Genomic DNA, 25,576 nt, shown 5'->3' with positions numbered 1-25,576 from the left:
TTGCAAACTCAACATCACCCCTTACACCAGCCTTTGCTCGGAGGGCTGGTGTTCCACCCCCTGGGTCAACTTTGTCACTCGCCTCTGGGTCCTCTCCAGGTTCTCTGCATCTCTCTATCCAGCAGTGACCAGAATCGGACACGCAACTTTTTCTGATGTATAACAAGCTCCCAGTAGAGCAGTGATATCGCCTCCCGTGACTGGCATGTCGGGCCTCTGCTCCTGCCCCATAACACTGCATTGGCCTTTTTTCATAGTATCACAGAATCCCAGGGCTGAAAGAGACCTCAGGAGTCATTGAGTACAGCCCCCTCCCGAAAGCAGGACCAACCCAACTAAATCATCCCAGCCAGGGCTTTGTCAAGCCAGGACTTAGAAACCTCTAGGGATGGAGATTCCACCATCACAGGAACCCAGGCCAGCGCTTCCCCACCCTCCTAGGGAAATAGTTTTCCCTAGTATCCTACCTAGACCTCCCCCACTGCAACTTGAGACCATTGCTCCTCGTTCTGCATCTGTCACTACTGAGAACAGCCTCTCTCCATCCTCTTTGGAGCATCTCTTCAGGAAGTTGCAGGCTGCTCTCAAATCCCCCCTCACTCTTCTCTTCTGCAGACTAAACAAGCCCAAATCCCTCAGACTCGCCTTTTAGGCCATGTGCTCCAGCTCCCTCATCATTTTGGTCGCCCTGTGCTGGATGCTCTCCAATGCTTCCACATCCTTTTTGTAGTTGATGGGGGTGATGCGAGAATTGGGTTCCGATGTGGCCTCACCAGTGCCACAATTTCATTTCCAATTGTGGCTATATAAGCAGTCCTGGCAGAGGTGGCTATGGAAGCATTGCGAAGAGCCCATTGAACCTCTCCGGGAGGGCGTTACCTCCATTGATTTGTGGCCCCCTGCTACTTGCTTCCGTCTACAATGAAGGAAAAGGCTGCTGTGGAGTTTTCCATTGAGACAACCCCTCAAGCAAATCTCCCAGCAAAACCCCCAGTCTGCATGTGCAGAGGCGACAGGAGCAGTTGGGGATTTCACTGCTTCCTTTCGCAGCTTCTCCGTACGGTTTATCTCCAGGAGTTCTAACTATTTCTAACTAAACAGCGTCTGGTTTCTGCTCCTAGCCATCCGGGCCTTGTTCTGCCTGGTTACTCAGTCTGTTAGTAACAGTTAAGGGAAATAAATCAAGCGGTTTCATTCTCTCGCTTTCTCTGGGGTTTTCGCCAGTCGCAGCCATTTCAGTGGCTCTTTTCTGCACTGACTCCAGACGTTAACATCCTTGTGGAAACGTGGACCCGGGGACTGGCATGACATAGACAAACTCCACCATGTGAAGCACTAAAATCCTTTCCTAGCTCTAACTCAGCCCTTTGTGCATTAGCTGAAGATTTCTCTCTCGAAATCAAATGCCACAGATTAATGAAAGTCCTTTGAATCCCTGATTCCATTGATCAACCAACCATGTAGTCTCGTTCTAGGATGAAATTGGGTATATTTGATAGGACCTTTCCTCCATAAATCATGTTGCCGACTGACATTTATTATATTCCGACACTTTTTAAAAATAATCCCATGTCACGTTTTCCATTATTTCCTAACCTTCTGTGAAAGGGATCTAACAGCGATACTGGACCACTTGCTCAATATGAGTCAACAGCTGGACACTATTGGGGGGAAAAAGGCAAATATCATCCTGGGTTTCTTTGACAGGTGTGTTGTAAGGAAGAGGCAAGAAGCAATTCTTCTGCTCTACTCTGCTCTTGTTAGGCCACAATGGGAGCATTTGGGGACCATGTGTCAGGAAAGACGTGGAGGAATTTGAAAAGGTCGAGATGATTCAAGATCTAGGCTGAGAAGGGTCATGAAAAGAATTTCAGGTACCTAAAAGGTGTTACAAGGAGGCAGGAGAAAAATTGTTCCTGGCCTCTGATAACAGGTCTAGAAGCAATGGGCTTCAATTTCAGCCAAGGAGGTTTAGATTGGACATTGGGAAAAACTTCCTAATTGTCAGGGTGGTTAAACCCTGGAATAAATTGCCCAGGGAGGTTGTGGAATCTCCTTCATTGGAGATATTTAAGAGCAGGTTAGGCAAACTTCTGTCAGGGATGACCTAGATGGTGCTTGGTCCTGCCTTGAGGGCACGGGGCTGGACATGATGACGTGTCGCGGTCCCTTCCAGTTCTAATATTCTATGATTCTATGATTTTAATACATTCCTTTTTTTATTTAGTTTACTTTCAACCTCCAATTGGTCCACTTTTTCCTTGAGTGTTTGGTTTTGCATTTCTGCTGCCCAGTTATGCACTTCTCATTCCAAATGAGATAGCTGACTGGTCAGCTCAAAATGCTGGTGTTTGTATCTTTCAAGTTTGACTGAAGTAATCCCTTTCTATCTGCTGTGTCCTTTATAGAGAAGAGGTGACCAGCGTTGAGCGCATGTCCAGTGCAGGTTGTCCTGCATCCCATTCCTTAGGTATCCAAACATGGACTTTCTTTGCCCACTGCTGGGATTGAGCAGGTGTTTCCATTGAGTTGCTATCAGTGACACCGAAGTCTTTTCCCCAAAGTGTGTTCCAGTTTTCCCATGGTACAAATCTTGAAAAAGCTTTATTTTTTCCCAGTCTCGGGTTTTGAGGGATAAGATGGGTGAATTCAGCCTGGAACAAGAAGGGATGACCAGTATCCATGTTTGTGTTTCCTGCTGGTGCCTACTGAGCTTTCCCACCCCACGACATGTAGGAGTTACCAACCCAAAGAGCACCAGAAAATAGGGAACTTGAATGAGTTGGGTAAGTGGCTCAGAATTCACTACCCTGAATAATGTAAATGTTATTTTTCATTGTGTGAAGAGTGAGGAGTTTGCTTCACATGTGAGAAGAGCCGCCAGCAGTGCGGGTCGTGTTTCTCATCAACATTGTCTCTCCTTCCAGGGAATTGTTCTATGAGCATCATCAGAGAACCTGGGCACATTCAGGAAGTCAGGGAAGTGCACGGTACATGCAAAAGACACTTGGACATTTTTCCTCCTGATCCATGACAGAATCTAACACAACCAACCCCTCCATCTTCATCCTGCTGGGCATTCCTGGCCTGGAGGCCGCCCATGGCTGGATCTCCATCCCTTTCTGCGCCATGTACATCATAACCCTCTTGGGAAACTTCACCATCCTGTTCATCGTGAAGATAGAACCGAGCCTCCATGGACCCATGTACTATTTCCTGTTCATGCTGGCTGTCACCGACTTGGTCCTGCCCACAACCACCCTGCCCAAAACACTGAGCATCTTCTGGTTCAATTCCAGGGAGATCGATTTTGGTTCGTGCCTCACCCAGATGTTCTTCATGGGTATCTTTTCAGCGATGGAGTCTGGGATCATTGCGGCCATGGCCTTGGATCGCTACGTGGCCATCTGCCATCCCCTGAGACATTCCACCATCCTCACAAATTCTGCGGTTGCCAAGATAGGCCTGGCCGTGGTGCTGCGCAGCTTCATCTTCTTCTTGCCCTCTCCCTTCCTGGTGAGACAGTGGCCATATTGCCGCACCAAGGTCATTTCCCACTCGTTCTGTCAGTTGATGGCTGTGTTGAAACTGGCCTGTGCTGACACCCACATCAGTACTTACTACGGCCTCATTGTAACATTCCTGGTGACTGTTATGGATGTGTTTTGCATGATGTTGTCCTATATCCTGATCCTCAGAGCCATCTTCAGCCTCCCCACCAAGGATGCCCGGCTCAAGACTTTTGGGACCTGCAGCTCCCACCTCTGTGTCATTTTAGCTTTTTACATCCCAGTTCTCTTCTCCGTGTTCGTGTCCCGGTATGACCACCATGTGCCCCTGTATTTCCACATTCTCATGGCCAATGTGTACCTGCTAGTGCCCCCCATGCTGAACCCCATCATCTATGGGGTGAGAACCAAACAGATCCGAGACAGGCTGCTGCGGCACATAATTCAGACAGAGTAACATTTTCCCTGGTGCTCTGGTCCTCAGACCAAGGTTCTCCTGAAGTGGCTGGTGACAAGTGCTGAGTTCTCTTCCCTAAATCCATGCCTGGGCATTAGGGTGTGTCTAGACTCCATGGCTCTGCCGACAGAGCCATGTAAACTAGTTTACCCAAAATAGTCAATGAAACGGGGATTTCAATAATCCCTGTTTCGTTAAAATAAAAATGGCCACCGTGCTGTGCCGACAATCAGCTGATCCGGCACAGTGCGGGAGTCCAGACGTGGATCAATCGACACAGGAAGCCTTAGTCGACTGCTCCTGTAAACCTTGTTTCACGAGGCATAAGGGAGGAGTCAACAAAGGCTTCCCTTGTCAATCGATCCGCGTCTAGACTCCCGCGCTGTGGCGGATCAGCTAATTGTCGGCACAGCACGGCGGCCATTTTTATTTTAACGAAGCAGGGAGCATTTAAATCCCCGTTTCATTGACTATGTCGGGTAAACTAGTTTACATGGCTCTGTCGGCAGCACCATGGAGTCTAGACACACCCTTAGAGAGACATTAATCCCCTTCATGGCCTTAAAGGCCTGCATCTATGACACAAACCGGGGAATCCATCTCGGTACCACTCATTATGCTCCAACCTTTTTAACTGCTCATAACTGGGCCCCTGTAGCCCTGCTCAGCCCCATCTCCACCAACCCGTCTGGTGACAGTTCTTCACCTCTTCCCTCATGACCCCTCCCCTCTCACTTGGTCAGTTCCTCCCCGACTTCATCACTCACTGGATTGACTCCACATCCCTCCCCTCTCCAGCTGGGCCCCCTCAGCTCCTGTTGCTAAGCCAGTTATTGCAGCGTGGCCTGGAGCCTGCCTCCCACCAGGAGTCATCCCCAGCTGAGCTGAGGCTGCCATGCCTTAATGACCCAACTTCCGCTGCCATGCAGGAATTGAACACTTCCAGAGCCCCTTTCCAACTGCGCGTTCTGGTTGAAAAAAGGGCACCTGGCTGCCACAAATGGCGCCCGGCCACAGAATCAAAACAAAAAAGAAAACAACCCTCAAAAGATTCTTTTGAAAACCCAGAGAAGTGGAAACCTGATTGACTCTTGTTTGAATGTGTGTGAACCATCTGAGTCCTTAAAATCATGGAATCCTAGTGGTGGAAGAGACCTCAGGAGTCACCGAGTCCAGCCCCCTGCTCAAAGCAGGACCAACCCCCAAGTCAATCATCCTTTGTCCTTGTGTCTTTCCAGGGACTCTTCTGGTTGAAATAGGGGCACCTGGCAACCACCAATGGTGCCCGGCCACAGAATCAAACTGAAAAATGAAAAACAAAACAACCCCCGAGAGATTCTTTGTAAAACCCAGAGAGGTGGAAACCCGATTGCCTTGTGCTTGGTTCTGTGAGAACTGTCTCAGTCCTTGTGTCTTTCCCTGGACTGTTTGCTCACACTCCTTGGCTCAGAGGCTGGAGGCTGGGGCAGGTACATCCATCTGTAAATAGGCTGGTCATTGAAAAATATTGTCAGCTAAGGGGATCACTCCTGGACAGAAGAAGAGAGCAATGGCATTCTGGGTAAAAGCCAATTTTCTCCAGTGTCTCTGCAGCGGGGTGGGCATGGAAGGGATGGTCTAAAAGTCTCTTCAGAACTTAAAGTCTACAAATCTATGCCAAACTGAGGGTCAACAATTTAGCAACCTCTGTAGCCTGCTCGATCCACAGAATTAACACGGAGTGTGGGGCTGACACGGGGGGAGCAGCTCAAACATGCAAAGCAACTGGTCAGGGAAAGACATTGGCCCTTCAGAGCAGGGCTGGGTGTGGCAGTGACATCACAAGGGTCTTTTGTGGTACCTCAGCTTATTGGTGAAAGGAAGTCGGGAGGCGGTGACCTCACAGAGAGTCCATGGCAACAGCCAGGTGGCACAGGCTGTAGGGCAGGGGCAACCTCAGAGACCCCATTGTTTTGCTGCAGGGAGTATCATCGCTGAAGTTTCTACTTAGGGGCTGAGAGAGAATTTCAGGTCACACCCATGAGCACAAGGAGGCGCCTCTTTGGAGCTTTCTTCTTTCCCACTGCTGATTTTGCTAGAGGACCGATGACCCTGGAGAGGAGCTGAGAGGCACAGAGAGGTCTGGTACATATGTAGCCTGATCCACTTGGTGCTGCCCAAATTCGAGGTGCAGAAACATTATAGTAAGTTTTGTGATATTTTTCCCACCTAGAGCTTTGCTCGTTTTTATCACTAGGGACATGGGGGTTGGATTTTTTTCTGGTTTCCCTTTCCCCTGCTTCCCTCCCACCAGCGACAATAGCAGTAGATTGAGGGGGTGAGGGAGCCAAGGCGGGGACACTGTGGGGACGAGTTATCTCACTCTGCGGCTAGCGACATGGAATGATATAGAACCATAGAATCCCAGGGCTGGAAGAGTCCTCAGGAGTCATCAAGTCCAGTCACCTGCCGAAAGCAGGACCAACCCCAACTCAACCATCCCAGCCAGGCCTTGTCAAGCCAGGACCTAAAAACCTGTAGAGATGCAGATTCCACCCCCTCCGTAGGAATCCCATCCCAGCGCTTCCCCACCGGCCTAGGGAAATCGTTTTTGCTAATATCCAACCTAGACCTCCCCCGAGATAACTTAAGACCATTGCTCCTAGTTCTATCATCCATCACTACTGAGAACAGCCTCTCCTCATCCTCTTTGGAACCTCCCTTCAGGTAGTTGAAGGCCACTATTAAATACTCCCTCACTCTACTCTTCTGCAGACTGAACAAGCCCAAATCCCTCAGCCTCTCCTCATAGGTCATGTGTTCCAGTCCGATAATCATTTTTCTTGCTCCCCACTAGATTCTCTCCAATGCATCCACATCCTTTCTGGAATGGGGGGCGGGGGGGCTAGAACTGGATGCACTACCTGAGATGAGGCCTCACCATCTTAGACCCCACCATCTTAGTCCCCACTTGTGTGCCTGCGGTGTCTCCCTGCCATTTGGAAAAATATTCCTGCCCCTGCCTCCTAACCCAAAATAATCCCCAGGGACCCATGGCTCCTTCAGCGGTAAGCACTATCAAATGGCTACTGAGGGGAAACTGAGGCCCAGACATGCTGTAGCCATGTGGTAGGAGCTGGCATGAGCTTTCTGGCTCCCAGCCTGTGCTCAGTGTGGGGGGAAGGATGGCAGGAAACAACACCCTCCTAGGTGCAGGATCGGGGGATGGGAAGGGATCGCTCCCTTCCAACAAGGCAGCAAGGAGGCGCTACCTGGGAGAGTCACTGGGGAGCAGGACCCCGGTGGATGCCACAGTGGTGCACATCCAAATAAGCACCCATCATCTCGGTGCACAAGACAAAACTCACTCCACTCGGGGATGGAAAATCTTAGAGGGAACACGGCTCACCAGCTCTGAAAAAAAGGGAATAATCTCTTCCTAGAACTGCTGGCAATGCTCCTCCTAATGCACCCCAATATGCCATTATTGCTTGGCTACAAGGGCGCCCTGTTGACTCATATCCAGCTTCTCATCCACTATAATCCCAAAGACGTTTCTACCCAACTGCTACTCAGCCAGTTGGTCCCCAGCCTGTAACAATGCTTGGGCGTCTTCCATCCCAAGGGCAGGATTCTGCACTTGTTCTTGTTGAACCTCATCAGATTTTTTTGGTCTAATCCTCTCTAGGTCATGCTAGACCCTATCCCTGCCCTCCAACATATTGACCTTTCCGTCTAGTTTAGAAGCGTCTGCGAGCTTGCTGAAGGTGCAATCCATCCCATCATCCAAGTCACTAATAAAGATGTTGAACAAATTTGGCCCTAGAGTTGACCCTTAATGCCAACCTCCAATCAGACATTGAGCTGTTGGTCACTACCCCCTAAACTCAACTCCTCTTGTCTGAAGGAAAATAGATGATGGGGGAGGGGTATTAGAGTGGAGCGATTGCATAAGGTAATGCTAATTACTGCAAAGCCATTAATAGGCATCAGTTTTGAAAACAAACAAAAGGAACAATTTCTTCATTGGCAACTTGTGGAATTTTCAGCTAGAGAATGTTGTAGGTGGCCAAACTCTAACCTGTCCATTAGGAAATATGGATGTGAATGGAGGCTAAATCAATCAACAGCTGTTATCTAGAATGGGCAATGATGGTGTCGTTAGCCTCAGTTTGCCAGAAGTTAAGAGTGGGGCACTTGATGATTTCTGTGATTCATTCCGTCAGAAACACCTGGCATTGGACACTGTCAGAAGACAGCACTGGACTAGATGTACCATTGGTTTCACCCAGTGTGGCCACACTTGTACTCTCATGGGGACCCCAGATGTCTCTGCCCCTTGCGGTAATCTACTAGGCCACACACCCCTCCCAGAGCTGAGATAGAACCTGGGGGTCCCGATGGGGTCTTTCTCCCACAAAGTTAGCAACAAAGTCAGAATAGATATGAAAATGCTAACCCTAAGCAGTGTCCCTTCAGTCACTTGCTCCGAGATGTAAGAACACACTGGTTTTAGAGATGATTGGGTCCAATATTTATTTAATATTCTTTCTGTTATATAGGAATTACATACTGTCCTCCAGAAAACTCATTGCTAAGTTTTCTGCCAAAAAAAACCCAAAACATATTTGTCAAGAGCTTAAGTAACCCTGGGAATCACACTTAGGGTACATCTAGACTTCAGGCTTTTGTCTACAGAAGTTTTGTCGACAGATACTGTCGACAAAGCTTCTGTCGACAAAGAGGGTCTACACTACATTCAGTTCTGTCGACAAAGCAAGCTGCTTTGTCGACATGGTAGTGTAGACGCAAAGGACAGTTTACATGCAATAACACCTTCAGTCAACAGAACTTTGTCAACAGAAGGCGTTATGCCACGTAAAATGATGTTTACCAGCGTCGACAAAACTGCTGAGTTCTGTCAACATTATGTTGACAGAACTCAGCGGTAGTGTAGACACAGGTATAGTTTTGTCGACAAAAGTGGACAGGAGGGCAGGAGGTCAGGATGATGAAAAAGATCCAGCCACAGAGAAGTGGAGGAGAAGAAAGGAGTAAGTAACAAGGTCTTGAGAGAAGAGGTGGAAGAGGAGGCGTTGATTCATGCGTTTCATGTCTATCAGGAACTAGAAAGATGACAATCAAGTGTCGTGTACATTGACTGATTCGCCAGTTCACCCTCCTAACACAGCACAGTAAGGCCACAAAAGTGTTTAGTGTCTCTCTGAGCATTCAGTAAGTGATTCAAGGAAGAAGGCTTCAGCACCATGCCACTAGACATTAGGGGTGATAATTGGGAGGCTATCTCACCCATTACAAAGATAGCTTCCCCAATTATCATCCCTAATGTCATTAACTCACAGAAACTTCCCCTATTAATACCCCCATATCATTACCTCACAGAAACTAACCTTCCCCCCTCTGCCCCACTCTGTTCTAAAATTTGATTTGTCAATTTCACATGCGTTCATTTTTTTGATTGTATCACTTTGGTATATATGGTTGTGCCGATTTTCTTCCACATATTGATCTGAGGAAGTGGGTCTGGCCCACGAAAGCTCATCACCTAATAAACCATCGTGTTAGTCTTTAAAGTTCTACTATTGGGAGTTATCCATTCATCCACTTACTCAAAAGGTAAGAGTGGGGGAAACAAATGAAATCTTTGCCAAGGCATGTGTTGGGTGAACCATCCCAACTAGACCGTAAATCAGGGAAGAGACCTGGATGTCGTCGATAGAAGCTCCAAGAAACACCTTTCCTTTCACAGCAGTGGTAAAAACAAAGACAAGATTTGGCTGCCTAGGGAATGGGATGGAGAAAAACGTGTCACCCAGAAAAACGTGGACATCTGCTCAGTTTTGGTCTCCCACTCTCAGTGTAGGGTACAGCAGATAGAAAGGTGATTTCCAAGAGAGATGGCGAGAATGGGGCAGGCTGTCATATGTGAGCGGAATGAAAAGTCGGCCACTGTTTTGCTTCATGAAAAGATAAAAAAAATCATATTCTAGAAGAGAGGAAAATAAAAGAACGAAACCGATGACACTCAAATGGACAGACAGAGTAGCTTTCCAAAGCAATACTGTCTACAGACACTCCATGCTCCACGAAGACTAATTCTGAAAAGCTGGAAAAAAATCAATAAAACTGATTCAGAGGAAAATATTCAGATAGAAAAGTGGGAAGGAAAATTGATAGTTCTTTGACCCAAGTTTATTAGATAGTGGAATGTCCCACTGTAGCCTGCTTCATAGACATGGTTGAAGGCTGCTCACAAGACGTGGGGCAGGGAGAGCTGCTGCCCTGTTCGGCTTGGCAGCCTTTTGTTGGGATTTTGAGCCCGCAGGATTGCTACAGAGCGGCAGATCTAAAACACACTGGTTACCCCAGCCCCAGGGGATGGGAGCGATATGGAGGCAGAGGAGCTCCAGCTTGGTGTTTTCAGTGCGTATGGGCTCCAGCACTTTCTCCATGTGAAGAGGCAAATGGGTTGAAAATCTAATAAAGAACATAATTGTTGGGCAAATACATGAACATAATTTTTTGGGGGAAAATCAATATGGACTCTGTAAAGGGAAATCGTGCTTCAGCAATCAACTAAAGTTCTTTGAAGGGGTCAACTAGCATGTAGAGAAGGGGGGTCCAATAGATATAGTGTATGTTGACATCCAGAAAGCCTTTAACAAGATCCCTCACCAAAGCTCTTAAGCAAAGGACGCAGTCATGGGAGAAGAGGGAAGGTCCTCTCATGGATTGATAACTTGTTAAAGGTTTGGAAATAAAGAGTAGGGAGCTTGCAAAAAGGGGCTGTTCAGAGGGAGTTTGGAGAGGGAGTTCTCCAGATAGAGGAGGGAGCTAATACAGGACCCTTGAGGGAAGTGGCTGTCTGTAGTGTGTGTTTGTGTTTGTGGATTTCTTCCTGTGTGCTGAGCTTGTCTTTGGCTGTTGGGTTTTTTTTCCTCTGGAGGTCGAGGGACCCTCATGGGGATTGAGCGCAGCTGAGTTATAAATACATCACTTGGCTCACCCCTGGGTTGCTCTCGGATGTTGATGCCGGTGCGGGCGCGGGAGCGGTTCCCAGGGAGGACGCTGTTGACTCAGAATTCACAGGTACCATCGTTGGGGACGATCACACCTGCGTGATGAACTCAGTGAACCATGGGTGTGAGGGGCACAGACGAGATTCGGGTCCTTTCGGCTCCGCTTAGTGTTCAACGTGAACAGACACCTGGGCGCTCTCGTGGGGTGACGTGGGGGTGAGAGGCGGGCGGGACACACCAAGCTGAGGTAGATTGTGGGGGAAGTTCACAGGGGCCCATCCCTTGCTAAGGAGCTCGACTGCTTCCCATCCCGGTGCAATGAGCCTGTGGGTGACAGAGAGTAAGTCTCTGGACCGTTCTCCTCTGCGTGGCCATTCAACACCCCAGCAGCCTTGCCACGGGACATGAGTACTAGTGTCCAAAACACCGTTCTGTGCTGTGCCCCCTGCTCTCGGATGCCTGATGGTCTCTCCCATGGTGGCTGCATTTCAGTGGCAAGGGGGATCCTTCCGGATGGAAGGGCTCAGTAGATTCCAACACAAGCCAGATTCTGGGGCTGTAGGCGGCTCTGTACTCAGACCTCACTGAGGCGAAGCTCCCCTTGGAGTGAGAGTCCCGGGGGCAGCTGTGTGTTAATGCAGAGAGGTTTACAGGCTCTTGCACAAAAGTGGGTTTTTTCCCCGACAAATGGCTCTGTCTACACATGGCTTTTTATTACAAAAACCTCTTCTGCACAAAGGATCAGAAGAAGATATGCAAATGAGAGTGCGAGATATGCAACTGAGCACTCTATTTGCATTTGCTCTTCCGCAAAACACCTGTAATGTAGACATAGCCGCAGGGTCATATGTTCAGCAACTCAATGGAATCAAGGGTTCTCCTGTCTGCGTGTTGTGAGACGCAGCCAATGGAAACGCCTGCTCGGCTCTCTCTATCCACAGACTCGTAAGGTTAGAGTCAGGAGTTGTCGTTAGTGCTCCCAGTTTGACCTCCTGTACAAGACAGGCCATTACAGTCCCCCCTGTACTGAGCCCCTTGACTTATTTTATAGGGCCTTTTCTACACCAGGATTTTATGTCCAAGAGCCCCAGTTTAGGAGGCACCACACGGGTCAGCTCCTCTAACCCCTGCCGGGACGCAGGGTTGGTTGTGTCTAGCTCATGTCATGGACGTTAATAGCCACCGTAGTTTGGAAACTGACCAGTGAAGGAGCTTCCATTACTTCCCAGGGCGTCTTTCCCTTCCCTGAGGTGGTTAGGAATTCTAGCTGGATAGTTGGTCTGCATCGGCTCGGCTGTAACTGGACCCTCTTGCCTCCTGTGCTGTGCGCTCTGGCAGAGGGAGAACAACTTTCCCCATCTTGTTCTGGCTCCTTTTCAGTCTTTGAAGAGAGTTGTATTGGCCGCCCTTCATTGCTGCCTTTGCAAACTCAACATCACCCCTTACACCAGCCTTTGCTCGGAGAGCTGGTGTTCCGCCCTCTGGGGCAACTTTGTCACTCGCCTCTGGGTCCTCTCCAGGTTCTCTGCATCTCTCTGTCCAGCAGTGACCAAAATCGGACACGCAACTTTTTCTGATGTATAACAAGCTCCCAGTAGAGCAGTGATATCACCTCCCGTGACTGACATGTTGTACCTCTGCTCCTGCCCCATAACACTGTATTGGCCTTTTTTCATAGTATCACAGAATCCCAGGGCTGAAAGAGACCTCAGAAGTCATTGAGTCCAGCCCTCTGCCCAAAGCAGGACCAACCCAACTCAATCATCCCAGCCAGGGCTTGGTCAAGCCAGGATTTAGAAACCTACAGGAATGGAGATTCCACCATCCCAGGCACCCATCCCATTGCTTCCCCACCCTCCTAGGGAAATAGTTTTCCCTAATATCCCACCTAGACCTCCCGCAACTGCAACTTGAGCCTATTGCTCCTTGTTCTGCCATCTGTCACTAGTGAGAACAGCCTCTCTCCATCCTCTTTGGAGCATCTCTTCAGGAAGTTGCAGGCTGGTCTCAAATCCCCCCTCACTCTTCTCTTCTGCAGACTAAACAAGCCCAAATCCCTCAGACTCGCCTTTTAGGCCATGTGCTCCAGCTCCCTCATCATTTTGGTCACCCTGTGCTGGACCCTCTCCAATGCTTCCACATCCTTTTTGTAGTTGATGGGGGTGATGCGAGAATTGGGTCCCGATGTGGCCTCAGCAGTGCCACAATTTCATTTCCAATTGTGGCTATATAAGCAGTCCTGGCAGAGGTGGCTATGGAAGCATTGCCACAAGCCCATTGAACCTCTCCGGGAGGGCGTTACCTCCATTGATTTGTGGCCCCCTGCTACTTGCTTCCGTCTACAACGAAGGAAAAGGCTGCTGTGGAGTTTTCCATTGAGACAACCCCTCAAGCAAATCTCCCAGCAAACCCCCAGTCTGCATGTGCAGAGGCGACAGGAGCAGTTGGGGATTTCACTGCTTCCTTTCGGAGCTTCTCCGTATGGTTTATCTCCAGGAGTTCTAACTATTTCTAACTAAACAGCGTCTGGTTTCTGCTCCTAGCCATCCGGGCCTTGTTCTGCCTGGTTACTCAGTCTGTTAGTAACAGTTAAGGGAAATAAATCAAGCGGTTTCATTCTCTCGCTTTCTCTGGGGTTTTCGCCAGTCGCAGCCATTTCAGTGGCTCTTTTCTGCACTGACTCAAGATGTTAACATCTTTGTGGAAACGTGGACCCGGGGACTGGCATGACATAGACAAACTCCACCATGTGAAGCACTAAAATCCTTTCCTAGCTCTAACTCAGCCCTTTGTGCATTAGCTGAAGATTTCTCTCTCGAAATCAAATGCCACAGATTAATGAAAGTCCTTTCAATCCCTGATTCCATTGATCAACAAAACATGTAGTCTCGTTCTAGGATGAAATTGGGTATATTTGATAGGACCTTTCCTCCATAAATCATGTTTCCGACTGACATTTATTATATTCCGACACTTTTTAAAAATAATCCCATGTCACGTTTTCCATTATTTCCTAACCTTCTGCGAAAGGGATCTAACAGCGATACTGGACCACTTGCTCAATATGAGTCAACAGCTGGACACTATTGGGGGAAAAAAGGCAAATATCATCCTGCGTTTCTTTGACAAGTGTTGTAAGGAAGAGGCAAGAAGCAATTCTTCTGCTCTACTCTGCTCTCGTTAGGCCACAATGGGAGTATTTGGGGACCATACGTCAGGAAAGACGTGGAGGAATTTGAAAAGGTCGAGATGATTCAAGATCTAGGCTGAGAAGGATCATGAAAAAGACTTTCAGGTACCTAAAAGGTGTTACAAGGAGGCAGGAGAAAAATTGTTCTCCTTGACCTCTGATAACAGGACGAGAAGCACTAGGCTTGAATTGCAGCCAAGGAGGTTTAGATTGGACATTGGGAAAAACTTCCTAATTGTCAGGGTGGTTAAACCCTGGAATAAATTGCCCAGGGAGGTTGTGGAATCTCCTTCATTGGAGATATTTAAGAGCAGGTTAGGCAAACTTCTGTCAGGGATGACCTAGATGGTGCTTGGTCCTGCCTTGAGGGCAGGGGGCTGGACAGGATGACCTGTCGCGGTCCCTTCCAGTTCTAATATTCTATGATTCTATGATTTTAATACATTCCTTTTTTTTAGTTTACTTTCAACCTCCAATTGGTCCACTTTTTCCTTGAGTGTTTGGTTTTGCATTTCTGCTGCCCAGTTATGCACTTCTCATTCCAAATGAGATAGCTGACTGGTCAGCTCAAAACGCTGGTGTTTGTATCTTTCAAGTTTGACTGAAGTAATCCCTTTCTATCTGCTGTGTCCTTTATAGAGAAGAGGTGACCAGCGCTGAGCGCATGTCCAGTGCAGGTTGTCCTGCATCCCATTCCTTAGGTATCCATATGTGGTCTCCCTTTGCCCACTGCTGGGATTGAGCAGATGTTTCCATTGAGTTGCTATCAGCGACACCGAAGTCTTTTCCCCAAAGTGTGTTCCAGTTTTCCCATGGTACAAATCTTGAAAAAGCTTTCTTTTTTCCCAGTCTCAGGTTTTGAGGGATAAGACGGGTGAATGCATCCTGGAACAAGAAGGGATGACCAGTCTCCATGTTTGTGTTTCCTGCTGGTATCTACTGAGGTTTCCCACCCCATGACATGTAGGAGTTACCAACTCAAACAGCACCAGAAAATAGGGAACTTGAATGAGCTGGGTAAGTTGCTCAGAATTCACTTCTCTGAATAATGTCAATGGTATTTTTCATTGTGTGAAGAGTGAGGAGTTTGCTTCACATATGAGAAGAGCCCCCAGCAATGCGGGTCGTGTTTCTCATCAACATTGTCTCTCCTTCCAGGTATTTGTTCTATGATCGTCATCCAAGAACCTGGGCATATTCAGGAAGTCAGGGCAGTATACGGTACATGCAAAAGACATTTGGACATTTTTTCTCCTGATCCATGTCAGATTCCAACACAACCAACTTCACCAACCCCTCCACCTTCATCCTGCTGGGCATTCCTGGCCTGGAGGCCGCCCATGGCTGGATCTCCATCCCCTTCTGCGCCATGTACATCGTAGCCCTCTTGGGAAACTTCACCATCCTGTTCATCGTGAAGCTAGAACCGAGCCTCCATGGACCCATGTACTATTTCCTCTGCATGCTGGCTGTCACCGACTTGGTCCTGCCCACGACCACCCAGCCCAAAACACTGAGCATCTTCTGGTTCAAATCCAGAGAGATCGATTTTGGTTCGTGCCTCACCCAGATATTTTTCATGGATAGCTTTTTGGCGATTGAGTCTGGGATCATTGCGGCCATGGCCTTGGATCGCTACGTGGCCATCTGCCATCCCCTGAGACATTCCACCATCCTCACAAATTCTGCGGTTGCCAAGATAGGCCTGGCCGTGGTGCTGCGCGGCTGCATTGTCTCACTCCCCTCTCCCTTCCTGGCGAGACAGTTGCCATATTGCCGCAGCAATGTCATTTCCCACTCGTTCTGTCAGTTGATGGCTTTGGTGAAACTAGCCTGTGCTGACACCCACATCAGTAATTACTATGGCCTCATTTTAACACTCCTGGTGGCTGGTACGGATTTGTTTTGCATGATGTTGTCCTATATCCTGATCCTCAGGGCCATCTTCAGCCTCCCCACCAAGGACGCCCGGCTCAAGACTTTTGGGACCTGCAGCTCCCACCTCTGTGTCATTTTAGCTTTTTACATCCCAGCTCTCTTCTCCATGTTCACACACCGGTATGGCCACTATGTGCCCCTGTATTTCCACATTATCGTGGGCAATGTGCACCTGGTAGTGCCCCCCATGCTGAACCCCATCATCTACGGGGTGAGAACCAAACAGATCCGAGACAGGCTGCTGCGGCACATAATTGAGACAGAGTAACATTTTCCCTGGTGCTCTGGTCCTCAGACCGAGGTTCTCCTGAACTGGCTGGTGACAAGTGCTGACTTCACTTCCCTAAATCCATGCCTGGGCGTAAGGGTGTGTCTAGACTCCATGGCGCTGCCGACAGAGCCATGTAAACTAGTTTACCCAACATAGTCAATGAAACGGGGATTTCAATAATCCCTGCTTCGTTAAAATAAAAATGGCCGCCGTGCTGTGCCGACAATCAGCTGATCCGGCATAGCGCGGGAGTCCAGACGCGGATCAGTCGACAAGGGACCGACCCAACTAAATCATCCTTTGTCCTTGTGTCTTTCCAGGGACTCTTCTGGTTGAAAAGGGGGCACCTGGCAACCACCAATGGTGCCCGGCCACAGAATCAAACTGAAAAATGAAAAACAAAACAACCCTCGAGAGATTCTTTGTAAAACCCAGAGCGGTGGAAACCCGATTGCCTTGTGCTTGGTTGTGTGAGAACTGTCTCAGTCCTTGTGTCTTTCCCTGGACTGTTTGCCCACACTCCTTGGCTCAGAGGCTGGAGGCTGGGGCCGGTGCATCCATCTGTAAATAGGCTGGTCATTGAAAAATATTTTCAGCTAAGGGGATCACTCCTGGACAGAAGAAGAGAGCAATGGCATTCTGGGTAAAAGCCAATTTTCTCCAGTGTCTCTGCAGCGGGGTGGGCATGGAAGGGATGGTCTAAAAATCTCTTCAGAACTTAAAGTCTACAAATCAATGCCAAACTGAGGGTCAACAATTTAGCAGCCTCTGCAGCCTGCTCGATCCACAGAATTAACACGGAGTGTGCGGCTGACACGGGAGGAGCAGCTCAAACATGCAAAGCAACTGGCCAGGGAAGGACATTGGCCCTTCAGTGCAGGGCTGGGCAGGGCTATGGCAGTGACATCACAAGGGTCTTTTGCGGCACCTCAGCTTATTGGTCAAAGGAAGTTGGGAGGCAGTGACCTCACAGAGAGTCCATGGCAATTGCCAGGTAGAACAGGCTGCAGGGCAGAGGCAACCTCAAAGACCCCATTGTTTTGCTGCAGGGAGTATCATCGCTGAAGTTTCTACTTAGGGGCTGAGAGAGAATTTAAGGTCACACCCATGAGCACCAGGAGGCGCATCTTTGGAGCTTTCTTCTTTCCCACTGCTGATTTTGCTAGAGGACCGATGACCCTGGAGAGGAGCTGAGAGCCACAGAGAGGTCTGGTACATATGTATTCTGATCCACTTGGTGCTGCCGAAATTCGAGGTGCAGAAACATTATAGTAAGTTTTGTGATATTTTTCCCACCTAGAGCTTTGCTCGGTTTTATCACTAGGGACATGGGGGTTGGATTTTTTTCTGGTTTCCCTTTCCCCTGCTTCCCTCCCACCAGCGACAATAGCAGTAGATTGAGGGGGTGAGGGAGCCAAGGTGGGGACACTGTGGGGATGAGTTATCTCACTCTGCGGCTAGCGTCATGGAATGATATAGAACCACAGAATCCCAGGGCTGGAAGAGTCCTCAGGAGTCATCGAGTCCAGTCACCTGCCCAAAGCAGGACCAACCCCAACTCAACCATCCCAGCCAGGCCTTGCCAAGCCAGGACCTAAAAACCTCTTCGGATGCAGATTCCACCCCCTCCGTAGGGAACCCCTCCCAGCGCTTCCCCACCCCCTAGGGAAATCGTTTTTTCTAATATACAACCTAGACCTCCCCCGAGATAACTTAAGACCATTGCTCCTAGTTCTATCATCCATCACTACTGAGAACAGCCTCTCCTCATCCCCTTTGGAACCTCCCTTCAGGTAGTTGAAGGCCACTATTAAATCCTCCCTCTCTCTACTCTTCTGCAGACTGAACAAGCCCAAATCCCTCAGCCTCTCCTCATAGGTCATGTGTTCCAGTCCGATAATCATTTTTCTTGCTCCCCACTAGATTGTCTCCAATGCATCCACATTCTTTCTGGAATGGGGCGGGGCTAGAACTGGGTGCACTACCTCAGATGAGGCCTCACCATCTTAGTCCCCACTCAGGTGTGTGCCTGCTCAGCCGCGCACAAACAATTCTCCGTTCGCCCACCTCCTTGACAGAGCCACGCAGCAGCGTGCTGGTGGAAGCGGGGGAGCTGCTGCTGCTGGTGGTGGTGGGCGAGTGGGGGATCAGCTGGGCAGCTCTTTGCTGTCCCGACTCCCTTGGGCTGCAGCCAGGGCCATGTAAGAACTGCCCAGCTGCTCCGGGGTTGGGGGTCAGGCCGCGTGGCGGCAGCTGTTCATCCAGCTGCTGGGGGCCAGAGAATCCACATGGCAGGAGGCTTCCTCAGGGGCTCTGGCCATGTGGCAGGGGGTGCATCATGAGGAGACACAACTGGTTTGATGAGCTGAGATCTCCACAGCTTTGGTTTAGGGAGGTCTCAGATTCCCCCACTCGCAGGCCCTTGGCAGGGACTAAACCCAGAGCTAAAAGGCCCGGCTGGCAGCCCACACCCTCAATAAACCTCTCCCCTCTGCTTAGCCCCTCGCTGGGGGAAACAGCCCCCTTGGCTTCCTGCTGGCTCCTGCCTAATGTTTCCAAGCACTTGCCACCAGCTGCAACAGCCCCTCGGGGCTCCAGCCACCTCCCCTGAGTCATGGCAGGATTCTTCCCTCTTGTGTTCTTCCCCTTGCTGTCCAGGCTGAATGTCCCAGGGGCAAGGGGCTTCTACCCGCAAGAGCCCATTCCAGGGTCAGAGGTGTTTCCCTGCCATTTGGCGAAATATTCCTGCCCCTGCCTCCTAACCCGAAATAATCCCTAAGGACCCATGGCTCCTTCAGCGCTAAGCACTATCAAATGGCTATTGAAGGGAAACTGAGGCCCAGGCATGCTGTACCCATGTGGTAGGAGCTAGCATGAGCTTTCTGGCTCCCAGCCTGTGCTCAGTGTGGGGGGAAGGGTGGCAGGAAAACAACACCCTCCTAGGTGCAGGATCGGGGGATGGGAAGGGATCGGTCCCTTCCAACATGGCAGCAAGGCGGCGCTACCTGGGAGAGTCACTGGGGAGCAGGCCCCGGTGGGTGCCACAGTGGTGCACATCCAAACAAACACCCATGATCTCGGCGCACAAGACAAAACTCACTCCACTCGGGGATGGAAAATCTTAGCGGGAACACGGCTCACCAGCGCTGAAAAAAAGGGAATAATCTCTTCCTAGAGCTGCTGGCAATGCTCCTCCTAATGCACCCTAATATGCCATTATTGCTTGGCTACAAGGGTGCCCTGTTGACTCATATCCAGCTTCTCATCCACTATAATCCCAAAGACCTTTGTACCCAACTGCTACTTAGCCAGTTGGTCCCCAGCCTGTAACAATGCTTGGGCGTCTTCCATCCCAAGGGCAGGATTCTGCACTTGTCCTTGTTGAACCTCATCAGATTTTTTTGGTCTAATCCTCTCTAGATCATGCTAGACCCTATCCCTGCCCTCCAACATATTGACCTTTCTGTCTAGTTTAGAAGCATCTGCGAGCTTCCTGAAGGTGCAATCCATTCCATCATCCAAGTCACTAATAAAGATGTTGAACAAAATTGGCCCTAGAGTTGACCCTTAATGCCAACCTCCAATCAGACATTGAGCTGTTGGTCACTACCCCCTGAACTCAACTCCTCTTCTCTATAGGAAAATAGATGATGGGGGAGGGGTATGAGAGTGGAGCGATTGCATAAGGTAATGCTATTTACTGCAAAGACATTAATAGGCATCAGTTTTGAAAACAAACAAAAGGAACAATTTCTTCATTGGCAACTTGTTGAATTTTCAGCTAGAGAATGTTGTAGGTGCCCAAACTCTAACCTGTCCATTAGGAAATATGGATGTGAATGGAGGATAAATCCATCAACAGCTGTTATCTAGAATAGGCAATGATGGTGTCGTTAGCCTCAGTTTGCCAGAAGTTAAGAGTGGGGCACTTGATGATTTCTGTGATTCATTCCATCAGAAACACCTGGCATTGAACACTGTCAGAAGACAGCACTGGACTAGATGTACCATTGGTTTTACCCAGCGTGGCCACTCTTGTACTCTCATGGGGACCCCAGATGTCTCTGCCCCTTGCGGTAACCCACTAGGCCACACTCCCCTCCCAGAGCTGAGATAGAACCTGGGAGTCCCGATGGGGTCTTTCTCCCACAAAGTTAGCAACAAAGTCAGAATAGATATGAAAATGTTAACCCTAAGCAGTGTCCCTTCAGTCACTTGCTCCAAGATGTAAGAACACACTGGTTTTAGAGATGAGTGGGTCCAATATTTATTTAATTTTCTTTCTGTTATATAGGAATTACATACTGTGCTCCTGACAGCTCATTGCTAAGTTATCTGCCAAAAAAACCAAACAAAACCATATTTGTCAAGAACTTAAGTAACCCCAGGAATCACACTTAATGTCAACCGATATAAAAATCTGAAATGGCTCCCTTACAACTGGGCAGGGGGTCAGGATGATGAAAAAGATCCAGCCACTGAGAAGTGGAGGAGAAGAAAGGAGTAAGGAACAAGGTCTTGAGAGAAGAGGGAGAAGAGGAGGTGTTGATTCATGCGTTTCATGTCTATCAGGAACTAGAAAGATGACAATCAAGTGTCTTGTACATTGACTGATTCCCCAGTTCACCCTCCTAACACAGCACAGTAAGGCCACCGAAAGTGTTTAGTGTCTCTCTGAGCATTCAGTAAGTGATTCAAGGAAGAAGGCTTCTGTACCATGCCACTAGCCAGGTCTGCATGGAGCTTAGTCCAAAAGCCCGTTCCCTGGGAGAAAAAGTTTAGGACTCTTTATGTGTAAACAGCAGGAGCAGCCTGTCGCGGATCTGCTTGGTTCCAACCCCATAGACGATGGGGTGTAGCATGGGGGGCACCACAAGATACACGTTAGCGAAGAGAATGAGGAAACTAAGGGGCACGTTGTGGCCAAACCGGCGCAAGAGGGAGGCGATTAAATCTGGGATGTGCAAAGTTGAGATGGCGCAGAGGTGGGAGCTGCAGGTGCCAAAAGTCTTCAGCCGGGACTCCTTGGTGGGGAGGCGGAAGATGGCCCTGAGGATGTGAATGTAGGACACAATGATAAAAATGATATCAACACCGTTTACAGAGAAGAGCACAAAGAGGCCGTAGTAACTGCTAACTCGGGTGTCGGTGTAGGCCAGGTTCACCACGGCGATGTGCCCACAGTACAAGTGGGGGATGATGTTGGTTCTGCAATAAAGCCACTGCCTTGTTAGGAGAGGGTAGGGCAGCACAAATATACCACTGCGCATCCCCACAGCCAGGCCGATCTTGGCCACCACCCGGTTGGTCAGGATGGTGGAATGTCTCAGGGGATCACAGATGGCCACATAGCGATCAAAAGCCATGGCCACAAGGATCCCAGACTCCATCGCTGAGAAGCAGTGAATGAAGAACATCTGGGCGAGGCAGGCATTGCAACTGATCTCCCTGGAATTGAACCAGAAGATGCTCAGTGTTTTGGGCAAGGTGGATGTACACAGAATCAGGTCGATAGTGGCCAGCATGCACAGGAAATAGTACATGGGACCATGGAGTGTTTGCTCCGTCTTCACGATGAACATGATGGTGATGTTGCCCAAGATAGCTGTGGCATATATGGTGCAGAAGGGGATGGAGATCCATGTGTAGGTTGTTTCCAGGCCAGGGATGCCCTGCAGGATGAAGGTGGAGGGGTTGGTGAAGGCACTTGTGTTGGAATCTGACATGGATCAGGGAGGAGGTGTCCAAGTCTGAGACAGAATCGAGTGTCCTGTATTTACCTTACGTTCCTCTGGCTTCCTGTATGTGCCCCGGTTGCAGGGTGAGGGTCATGGCACAAATACCTGGATGGAGAGACATTGTGAGTATGACACACAATATGCTCTGCTGGTGGCTTTATATGAGTGAATAAGACTGCTCTTCCTTCACACTGAAAAAATAACATTTTCAAAATTTATAGAAAGTAACTATAAAGACCTGACCCTACTAATACCAATTCCATATCTTACAGTACTTGCTGCATCATTAATTCCTACACTTCGTGATGGGGAAATCCTTCTAAGGCACTAGCAGGAAACATGAGTGTGGATACGGGGTATTCGTCAGACTTCCTTAATGCAAGGAAAACCAAGCTAGAGAGTCTCTACTATTGCGAATAGTGAAAGCGATGCAGCCGTGTTAGTCTGGTGTAGCTGAAACAAAAGACAGAACTATGTAGCACTTTAAAGACTAACAAGATGGTTTATTAGGTGATGAGCTTTCGAGGGCCAGACGCACTTTCTCAGATCAATATGTGGAAGAAAATCGGCACAACCATATATACCAAAGTGATACAATCAAAAAAATGAACACATGTGAAATTGACAACTCAAATTTTAGAACAGAGTGGGGCAGAGGGGGGAAGGTTAGTTTCTGTGAGGAAATGACATAGGGGTGATAATAGGGGAAGTTTCTGTGAGTTAATGACATTAGGGGTGATAATTGGGAAGCTATCTAACGCATTACAAAGAGTAGGAAGCTTGCAAAAAGGGGCTGTTCAGAGGGAATTTGGAGAGGGAGTTCTCCAGATAGAGGAGGGAGCTAATACAGGACCCTTGAGGGAAGTGGCTGTCTGTAGTGTGTGTTTGTGTTTGTGGATTTCTTGCTGTGTGCTGAGCTTGTCTTTGGCTGTTGGGTTTTTTTTTCCTCTGGAGGTCGAGGGACCCTCATGGGGATTGAGCGCAGCTGAGTTATAAACACTGCGCTTGGCTCACCCCTGGGTTGCTCTCGGATGTTGCTGCTGGTGCGGTCGCGAGAGAGGTTCCCAGGGAGGACGCTGTTGACTCAGAATTCACAGGTACCATGGTTGGGGACGATCTCACCTGCATGATGAACTCAGTGAACCATGGGTGTGAGGGGCACAGACGAGATTTGGGTCCTTTCGGCTCCGCTTAGTGTTCAACGTTAACAGACACCTGGGTGCTCTCGTGGGGTGACACGGGATGAGAGGCGGGCGGGACACACCAAGCTGAGGTAGATTGCGGGGGAAGTTCACAGGGACCCATCCCTTGCTAAGGAGCTCGACAGCTTCCCATCCCGGTGCAATGAGCCTGTGGGTGACAAGAGAGTAAGTCTCTGGTCCGTTCTCCTCTGCGTGGCCATTCAACACCCCAGCACCCTCGCCATCGGACATGAGTACTAGTGTCCAAAACACCATTCTGTGCTGTGCCCCCTGCTCTCGGATGCCTGATGGTCTCTCCCATGGTGGCTGCATTTCAGTGGCAAGGGGGATCCTTCCGGATGGAAGGGCTCAGTAGATTCCAACACAAGCCAGATTCTGGGGCTGTAGGCGGCTCTGTACTCAGACCTCACTGAGGCGAAGCTCCCCTTGGAGTGAGAGTCCCGGGGGCAGCTGTGTGTTAATGCAGAGTGGTTTACAGGCTCTTGCACAAAAGTGGGTTTTTTTCCCCGACAAATGGCTCTGTCTACACATGGCTTTTTATTGCAAAGCCTCTTCTGCACAAAGGATCAGAAGAAGATATGCAAATGAGATTGCGAGATATGCAACTGAGCACTCTATTTGCATTTGCTCTTCCGCAAAACACCTGTAATGTAGACATAGCCGCAGGGTCATATGTTCAGCAACTCAATGGAATCAATGGTTCTCCTGTCTGCGCGTCGTGAGACGCAGCCAATAGAAATGCCTGCTCGGCTCTCTCTATCCACAGACTCGTAGGGTTAGAGTCAGGAGTTGTCGTTAGTGCTCCCAGTTTGACCTCCTGTACAACACAGGGCATTACATTCCCCCCTGTACTGAGCCCCTTGACTTATTTTTATAGGGCCTTTTCTACACCAGGATTTTATGTCCAAGAGCCCCAGTTTAGGAGGCACCACACGGGTCAGCTCCTCTAACCCCTGCAGGGACGCAGGGTTGGTTGTGTCTAGCTCATGTCGTGGACGTTAATAGCCACCGTAGTTTGGAAACTGACCGGTGAAGGAGCTTCCATTACTTCCCAGAGCATCTTTCCCTTCCCTGCGGTGGTTAGGAATTCTAGCTGGATAGTTGGTCTGCATCAGCTCGGCTGTAACTGGACCCTCTTGCCTCCTGTGCTGTGCGCTCTGGCAGAGGGAGAACAACTTTCCCCATCTTGTTCTGGCTCCTTTTCAGTCTTTGAAGAGAGTTGTATTGGCCGCCCTTCATTGCTGCCTTTGCAAACTCAACATCACCCCTTACACCAGCCTTTGCTCGGAGGGCTGGTGTTCCACCCCCTGGGTCAACTTTGTCACTCGCCTCTGGGTCCTCTCCAGGTTCTCTGCATCTCTCTGTCCAGCAGTGACCAGAATCGGACACGCAACTTTTTCTGATGTATAACAAGCTCCCAGTAGAGCAGTGATATCACCTCCCGTGACTGGCATGTCGGGCCTCTGCTCCTGCCCCATAACACTGCATTGGCCTTTTTTCATAGTATCACAGAATCCCAGGGCTGAAAGAGACCTCAGGAGTCATTGAGTCCAGCCCCCTCCCGAAAGCAGGACCAACCCAACTAAATCATCCCAGCCAGGGCTTGGTCAAGCCAGGACTTAGAAACCTCTAGGGATGGAGATTCCACCATCCCAGGAACCCAGGCCAGCGCTTCCCCACCCTCCTAGGGAAATAGTTTTCCCTAGTATCCTACCTAGACCTCCCCCACTGTAACTTGAGACCATTGCTCCTCGTTCTGCATCTGTCACTACTGAGAACAGCCTCTCTCCATCCTCTTTGGAGCGTCTCTTCAGGAAGTTGCAGGCTGCTCTCAAATCCCCCCTCACTCTTCTCTTCTGCAGACTAAACAAGCCCAAATCCCTCAGACTCTCTTCTTAGGCCATAAGCTCCAGCTCCCTCATCATTTTGGTCACCTTGTGCTGGATGCTCTCCAATGCTTCCACATCCTTTTTGTAGTTGATGGGGGTGATGCGAGAATTGGGTCCCGATGTGGCCTCAGCTGTGCCACAATTTCATTTTCAATTGTGGCTATATAAGCAGTCCTGGCAGAGGTGGCTATGGAAGCATTGCGACAAGCCCATTGAACCTCTCCGGGAGGTCGTTACCTCCATTGATTTGTGGCCCCCTGCTACTTGCTTCCGTCTACAACGAAGGAAAAGGCTGCTGTGGAGTTTTACATTGAGACAACCCCTCAAGCAAATCTCCCAGCAAACCCCCAGTCTGCATGTGCA

The 25,576-nt window shown here is 49.3% G+C and overlaps 3 protein-coding genes across 3 annotated transcripts; 2 read left to right on the top strand and 1 right to left on the bottom strand.

Annotated features, from left to right (window-relative positions):
- Window positions 1-2,970: 2,970 nt before the first annotated feature.
- LOC149526127 (olfactory receptor 52R1-like) lies at window positions 2,971-3,966 on the top strand. The gene has a single exon (XM_089774699.1). It carries the CDS (start codon window positions 3,031-3,033, stop codon window positions 3,964-3,966), a length of 936 nt encoding a protein of 311 aa, XP_089630825.1. The 5' UTR covers window positions 2,971-3,030.
- Window positions 3,967-5,901: 1,935 nt separating this feature from the next.
- Window positions 5,902-16,381, top strand: LOC102462500 (olfactory receptor 52R1-like). The gene is made up of 3 exons (XM_075919723.2): window positions 5,902-6,149; window positions 15,025-15,192; window positions 15,334-16,381. Exon 3 carries the CDS (start codon window positions 15,437-15,439, stop codon window positions 16,379-16,381), a length of 945 nt encoding a protein of 314 aa, XP_075775838.2. The 5' UTR covers window positions 5,902-6,149; window positions 15,025-15,192; window positions 15,334-15,436.
- Window positions 16,382-21,162: 4,781 nt separating this feature from the next.
- Window positions 21,163-22,110, bottom strand: LOC102462743 (olfactory receptor 52R1-like). The gene has a single exon (XM_075919722.2). The coding sequence runs from the start codon at window positions 22,108-22,110 to the stop codon at window positions 21,163-21,165; it is 948 nt and encodes a 315-aa protein (XP_075775837.2).
- Between the last annotated feature and the right edge of the window lie 3,466 nt (window positions 22,111-25,576).

This window comes from Pelodiscus sinensis, chromosome 1 (assembly GCF_052426305.1).
Source record: "Pelodiscus sinensis isolate ZL-2025 chromosome 1, ASM5242630v1, whole genome shotgun sequence".
Classification (NCBI taxonomy): Eukaryota; Metazoa; Chordata; order Testudines; family Trionychidae; genus Pelodiscus; species Pelodiscus sinensis.
Note: the sequence above shows the minus strand (reverse complement) of the source record. Positions and strands in the feature narration are given on the sequence as shown.